This window comes from Anopheles funestus, chromosome 3RL (genome assembly GCF_943734845.2).
Source record: "Anopheles funestus chromosome 3RL, idAnoFuneDA-416_04, whole genome shotgun sequence".
NCBI classification, from domain to species: Eukaryota; Metazoa; Arthropoda; class Insecta; order Diptera; family Culicidae; genus Anopheles; species Anopheles funestus.
Window position 1 is genome coordinate 29,831,348 of NC_064599.1, and position 7,838 is coordinate 29,839,185.

The following is a 7,838-nucleotide window of genomic DNA, read 5'->3' on the forward strand; positions in this document are numbered from 1 at the left end:
AAGTCGCCAATGTTTGAGACTCTTTTCAAGTGAATGTTTGTACGATAATAACGACACCGCGAACATCCCTGCATTAATTTGCATGAAGTTATCGATGTTGTAGGTACGGTAACAAAATAATAACTTATTTTCTCTACAACATCATAACAATAACTCGCATCGTAAGAAATTTCTTTGGTTCCAACCCGGCGCAACTTCGTCATAGCAAATCTCGTTAAAAGGACGGTAATATTTCAAAAATTTTCCATCGCTTTTCACTTTCCTCACAAGAATTATAACCGTTCGTCTGTCATATTTAACGCATCTCAACCGTTCCGTTGTTCGCTGCTACACACAGCTAAAGATAAATTCCACAAAACGTCTCGAATGCCGGTTCAGAACGGTTTGAAATGACGCTGGAGGCACATCGAGTCGAGTGCGATTTGAAACAGCTGACGATGTGCAGTGGTACGGTTTGGTGCCGTACGGGATCTTCCGGACTTCCAATTATGGAGCCAGCGGATGGAATTTCAGCCTTCCGGAATGTCCGTAAACGAAACGTTGCGGTGAAAGAGCGTCGGCTTGCAACGAGATTTCCCCTGGGGGAAAAATGTTTTCCTTGTCTGCGACTGTGTGCGCGTATATTTATGCATTTCCTCGTGAGGAAAGAATGGATGGAATGGTTGAAAATTGTTGAAGAGCTCACGTTTATCGCATTGCAACGTTTAATGAGATTATGTCGTAGATTCGGTGAAAATCTTACAAAATATCGCCGGACGTAGGAAGCTCCATCCTTGAAACATCTCTTCGAGGAAGTTTTATCAATTTTAAAACTTACTTTATATTGTTTTGTAATTTTCTTAATCGCTTGAAAACTTGTTCCTTAAATTACCTGAAAATAAACAAAAATACAATAAATAATTAATAAACGTGTATTATAACTCAATGAAATGTATCAATAATTATCAGTTGAATAATCAAGCTATGAAATTGTGTTGGAGTTCCTTTAGTGCCTTCAAAAGACATATAGTTAAGAGCACCAGCAAAGCTCCTGTCTCAAGTGGATCAAATTCCTACAACCCTTTTACGTTTCATTAGGTGGCGCTGCATCTCGTTAGCCCGCTATAAAATCATGGTCCAGTTCGGCTGCAAAAAGGGCACAACAATAGACCCATATCATGCAAATTATTATGACCCTTTTCGCAAATTGACCACCCACATCCGTAGCAAAATGAGGCCCAAAGCTTATATCCCCTTAAGGACATATAAATTGACCGGCGTTTCTGGTCAGCATCACCATCAAGCGGACGAGTTATACAATAAATCGCTTAGCTGTTATATTGTGGATGGAAGACAGAGAAAAAGAACAGAGAGTTTACACGATTACCTCGGATAGGGGCTTTACCATATCGTGGAGGTGCATTAACTGATTATGCATTATTGTTTTTTAATAATTAAATTACAATCACGCCTTGTGTTGTACGACCCTTTGCTGGACCTTCTTTGACAGACGGTCTTGGCGTGCGGTGGTTCCATTTCCTTTTTCTGTGCTTGTTGGCCCAGATTCCGACACAGCATGCCCAGTGTGGTCTGGAACAATCATCGTGTGATTGGTGCTTGTTCTAGCAGCTAATGTGAGTGGTTGCACCAGGTGTTCACTTGACGATGGTTCTCCCACGGTGTACCGATATGGTACCGCCGGGGACGTGCTTCACTGTGGCAATAGGTCGCGTTAGCTGTGTAATCTTAGCACTAATCCGTGGTATCGTTGATTGCACCCGGGGCAACTATTTGTGGCTACCTGTTGACAGGGTGGAGAATTCCCCAGCTCGGTATTTGAGCCAATTTCGATCCCTTTCTAAGACCCCAGTCCAGATGGTGGTGTGTGTGTGTATTGGAATCTTAGAGGGTTCTTTAACTAACTGAACCGGAGCAGTTGCCATAACAAATGAGCTACAAGCAAAACCCGTTGAGGTCATACGCTGATCTGTTGGTCGGAGTTGATGACGACTACCGGACTCGGTGGTGTGCAAAAAAAAACAGCACACTTTTTGCCAGATGTCAAATCGTGGAACCGAAAAGGTTCCGTGTGGTATCGTATGCCCACAACCGTCAACCAGCTACCGCGAAGGGTTCGGAAACGTGGATCAATAAAAAATAAAACCGTAACCCATCGAATCGGTGCTCGCGAGGAGTGGACACACGAAGGCGTTCTATGTCACGACATTTTATTATTTTATTATATGGCGTATAATTGTGGCGTAGCACCCAGGTGCTGCCTTATTTAAGCTTAAAGCTCAAACGGGGACGCCTTTCGATTGTTCGATAGGGGTTTGTGTTTTTTTTCTTCTCTGTTTTGCCTGTGTTTGTAGTAGCTATTTGCTGCTGTTTACGTTAAGTATGCCTACTACTTGCTGTGGGACCCGAACGGGCCGCTGCATTACGGTTTGAGCGTTTTGTTTTTAAGTTACCCCTTCAAGATCGTTCTCACCCGCAATAAAGCGGTTTGAGAAGGAAGCTAGCAAGGTTGGCAACGAATGTACCGGTCGTGAGTGTGTGTGGTATGAAGTAATACTCGAAGTGAAGTTCTAATCGCTTCGTTGGACATAATTTTGTGGTCAATTCACTGTTACATTCACCGTCTTGTTGCACCCTTTTTTTCGTTGCTTGTCCTGTAGCTAAAGAGTTAGAGTGCTCATTACTGAACATAATAAAGGTAAAAAAAATGCAAGTAGAAAAACCGAACTACCAAGTATTATTTTTTGCTTGCTTGATTTAGTAAGGAAAAAACACTCTCCCCGTAATTGCAAGTAGAGCACAAAACGGAGAAACTGAAGTGCAGGAAAATACTCCCATAATGTCTTCATTTGTTAGCCAAACCGGTAAGAAGTGTGCACGAGTGAAGTGAATTGACCGGACTCCCCTGATACGGTGGACCACCCAAGCGAACCGGCACCAGGATGGAAACAAATGGATTAATAAAGTTTGTCATTTTTCTTACACTGGCCATGTCCGGTGGGGGATTTTGTTGTTGTTGCTGTTTCGTTTTGTTGCACCAAGCTGTGTCGCTTCCGTGGATATGGCTCTACTGTACGGTGGAACTCTTTTTCCTTCCTCAACTCAACATTGCAGCAACGACTTACTCCCCAGTGCGGGACCTTACCGTAAAGGCAAAGAAATGAACAACTTGGATTGTTTGCTCTCGCTCGCCAGCCAAAGTGCCTGTTGATCGATAAATCTGTACGGTGCGGGCAAGTAATGTGGCACACTGTTGGTGGCCATCGGCGACAACAGAAGAAGCTACCGAACGCTATATCGGTACGGGTTCAACTCGCTACACGCTTACCATTCGCCACACGTTTTTTGTCGCCGCTGTCGAACAGCAAAATATGTACGCGAACGCATTTTTAAGGGCCAAATAAACATCGCACATTTTCACGGGAACCGGTTGGTTGGTGGAACGATTTTTTTTTGTATGAAGCGTCGGAAGTTTAAAGACCTATGTTCCGTTATCGGTGGGGATGGTTTGGGGACACGAATGAAGGGAGGGGGCCATTGAAAGAAAACACGCGATATAACATCTGTCACACGTACGTTGTATAGCGACGTTTAAGTAGACGATGGGACCGGAATGCTAATGGTGGCAAAGCGGTGAAGCACACGAATCGAATGAACATAGCATAAATGGGGGGGGGAAGAAAAAAAAACAAATCCTCCATCGTATGTATTGTTCACTGCTCTCCATCAACCGGACCGAAAATGACAGACCGAACGCGCAAACAATTTGTTCCATCCGTCTATAATTGTTGATCGGTCTGGTTTAAAATCACCTGTACCGAATCGTCCGGAAAAGGAAAACTGAAAGTGAAATGGTGCGTCCCCCAGCTTCACTTCCCCATGGAATGGCGGGGAGGGAGGGAAAGAGGAGCACAACCATTATATCCCGTGGGTTGATGTCAATGGAGTTGTGTGGCATGGCGTTTTACAAATGAGGTGAAATAATTTCAACCAAAGGGAAAGACGCTGGGAGACATTCGGGCAAATATCGAGTTTACCGACATTACGCCATCTAGCAGATGTTTACCAAAAATGGAACCGGTCGGTGTAATTGGGCACACTGGAAACGATAATATTGATCTAGTGAAAAGCGAAACATTTCGGCAAAATTGTCTCACAGTTATTGATTTGTTTTTGGGTTGGAGAAAGATTTTATCGATGTTAGAAATAAGTATAAGAAACACTCATATCGTACAACTCGATCGCAAAAACAGGGCAACCACATTTTCGTCGAAAATTATGAAGTTGTTTTTCCTCGCACGAGTGGAAAAGCTTTCACGTGCATACTGTCCCAAACACGCTGTTTTTGATGATTTTGTCAGCGAATAAAATCGAAATGTGTTGCCCGTCGTAGCTCGGATAGAAAATTTTGTAAACTGTACGAGGAGTTGGTCCATGTTGTTTTCAACAAATTCATTTACACTCTAGCGTTTAGTGTAGTGGATGGTAAACAAGAACGCAAGTGTATGGCCACTTTCATTTTAGCTCAACGGGAGATGCTGTATGGATGTGGTAATGCGAGTATATGAGTTAGCTGGGAATGACATAGTTTCGTAGCAATAAGTTTGGAAGTATACACGATTGGAGTATTTTCGGGTGAATTTTAGTAAGACACTTGAGTCGAAATTAAACTTTAATGTAAATGAATGATTTTGAAGAAAAAATAATCAAGCTCAAATAATAATCTTTATCTCCAAAAGTTTAAGCGACTGTCAATAAAACTCTTCATGACTTAGAAATAAGTCTATTTTGCCAAGCATTCCGTAGACCACGTTTAGAATAAAATAAAAAGGTATTAAAAATTAATAAGTCGCTAAAAAATGTTTAATTTTCAGACTTTTCCATAACTTCAGACATTTACCTAACTTCATTACGTGAATGTCTGCTCACGGAAGATTCAAATAAGTGACTCAAAGGCTCATCAAACACTGCACGAGATGAGATATTTTTGGTACCGAATTAAAGCATTCGTGGAAAGTGTCTTTAGTTGTGCCTAGGACGGAAACGATAGATACGCACTATTCGATTTTTTAAATCAAAAACAATTTAAATAGTATAAGAAGATATTTTATTCCATCAGTAGTTCGTGATCTATTTTTATAAATATATTGGTCAACTTGTTATATTTTTCTACCTAACATTTTCCAATAAAAAAATGTCGATAGTAAAATTTATCAAAAAAATATTGCTCATTTTAAATTGACACCCATTGTTGCGTTAAAACTGCAATAATCATCACTTTTGCGACCGCTCTTTTGTCGTGCCTGCGAGAGAAAAAAAACTATTTCCGAACCACCTCAGCACGGTACCAAACGCTTCTGTCTCCTTCAGGGCCCGTTTAGCTCGATAAAGTTGTCCAGAAAAATTTAATGTCAGCAATTTAGTTCGCTCTATTCACGGGTTTCTCACACAATGAAGAAAAACAAAAAAACGAACACACTGAGCCCTTTACAGCTCTGCATCAGTTCCGGTGGCTACACCTTGGTTCCGATGCAAAAGGCAAGAAATAACCAACCGTCCAAACATAGTCCAGATATGGTATGCGACCTTACCGGGTTCGTTCTTTCGTTGTGTTTAGCACGGTGCAGCATTGTGGTAGTTTACCGAAAACGCCTGCCGCATTACTTCCAGCTCCAGATACAAAAAGGAACGAGATACAGAGCATAGAAATCGCTGCAAGGAACTACAAGCAGGACGCGCAGTTCGCACGAAAAATACCCGGTCCGGTGTTACTGTGTGGCTCGCGGGTGGTTAGTGTGGCACCCCTTTAATTGCACACAGAATGCCTCCGATCGTGGATCTGCGAACACCGTGGTACCACTGCGGGGGGGTTTGTTTTTTTTTTATTTCTGTGTGCCTCTGTACATGTACGAGGCCGATTTTATTGGGTCGCAAGATAAAGCGGACAGGAAAGAAGGAAAAAAGATAAAACAAAAAAAACAGCACAACGACTGCTGCAACCGTTGCAACCGGGGCGCTAATGGGACACACATAACCCACATTTTTATGCTCCCGTACCCCGACTGTGCTGATGGCCGTCAGCAGGTGGTGCGGTGGAATGGGTTTTGCTGGAACTGCTTCGCTTGGAAATTGCATAAGCACCGAGCAAGCCTTTTTGCGTTCTACACCCGCTCGTACACTTTAGTTTCACGAGACTTGCACGAGCTGCATGCGCCGAACCTTTTGCATTGGGTTTAGGTTTGGTGCTGTGGTGCTGAACTTTCGGGGCAGACTACTTTAACTGCTCCGGACACCCCGCAGACTGGTGACCTTTCCCCGGGGGCATGTAGGAAGGTGCCACATTTTACCGTATCATTGCACACTGGTGGAGCATTGTTTAGCATTACTTATTTGTGTGCCTTTAACAATACACTCTGGCACACACATGCCCGCACAAACACAACACTTCTATTTTCTGGACAAAAAAAAAACAAAAATTCACACCAACTTCTGTTCACGGGGGCTCACCTTTGAATCTTCTGGATGTGTGTTGCTGTACGCGAACGCCTTCCACTGCCAGGGCAACCACCAGTAGCATCCCGAGGGATAATATGTTCACACGATTTCGCCAGTCTATGGCCATGTTGGTAGGTATGATGATTTTATTTTCTCTTTTTTTTCTAAATCAACTGCACAACTGCTTTTCCTTTCCGGAAGCGAAAATTCTATTCGTCACTGAGGGGTTGGTTTTTTCTTCTTCTCCTCCACGCGCGTTTTTCCCGCTTTCCGATACACCAAATGTAGGGAACGATTTCCGCCCACGTTTTGTTGTCACTGCTTCCCGGATGCACTTTCGAGCACTTTATGCATTTGTAACGACATTCACGCACTCCCGGTGCAGAAAAATGGTCGCAGAAGGAAAACTTTGAGCAAAAGCAAAACAAAAAATGAACTAAAACTTGAAATCACACTCGCGAAAAACCTCCTGGACGAACAAAACGTACTCCACGCGGACGTCGCGGAATTCACCACTTCCGTACCGGGGTCGGAACGGGCGAAGAGGAAGGACACCACACCACTGCTCGGGCGAACGGATCGAGTGGAACTGCGCAAAATAATTCGCGAACGCTCGCTAGTCACCTTTCGCACGATCGCACGGCTACTCGCGACAGGTTCGCGTACACTCGCGGTAGGCTTTCGCTTTTTTTTTCTCTCGATCTATGCTGATCGTGCTGGAAGTAGGGGTAGCTGGTATGTGTTTCTGTCTGTTTTTTGTAGTTGTTTTTTTTTTCAAAGGGAAGCTATGCGTGTGCGCACACGCCGACGGTCCGCTGGGCAATGAAAGCTAACTGAGCCGAGTGGCGCGTATTGAAGGAACGGTAATCTTACAATTTCTTTCACCCACTCCGTAACCGGCGGACCGGCTCGGGCTAACCCGGACTTGATGCGAAGAAAACCACGCGGTAGAAGAACCGACGGAGAATCGAAAAAAAGTAAGCCAATCAGAGATTTTTTTGACGCACAAAAATTATTACGGTGCGGTAAGAAATGTGAAAAAAAATTGTTGTAGGAACGTTCGTCGAATAGTTATGATTCGACACAAAATTCTTCACTTTTTATTTTTTTAAACAATAAAATTAATGTATTACTTAACATAAATTAAAAAAATTCATTGTTCTACTTACGATACTTAATGACCTTTTTTTACTACTCAAGCGCATATGTAACTCACGAAGAGCTTTTTCGCATAGCTAAGAGTTGAGAGATTTCTGATCGGATTACTGAGTTCCTCGCGCTAGATGCGTTCGTCGCTCCGCACGCTTGCGCTCATAGAAGTCTTTTGATCGGTTAAAGCACAATCA

At 43.2% G+C, this 7,838-nt stretch overlaps 1 protein-coding gene across 2 annotated transcripts in view; it reads right to left on the reverse strand.

Annotated features, from left to right (window-relative positions):
• Positions 1-7,438, reverse strand: part of LOC125769069 (uncharacterized) — an 81,773-nt gene extending 74,335 nt beyond the window's left edge. Inside the window, exon 1 of one of the 2 annotated variants that reach the window (XM_049437494.1) lies at positions 6,505-7,438. In XM_049437494.1, coding sequence (XP_049293451.1) covers positions 6,505-6,619 — 115 coding nt within the window. In that variant the 5' untranslated portion in view covers positions 6,620-7,438. The remainder of the gene's footprint in view (positions 1-6,504) is intronic. The other variant, XM_049437496.1, reaches the window with a different exon arrangement.
• Between the last annotated feature and the right edge of the window lie 400 nt (positions 7,439-7,838).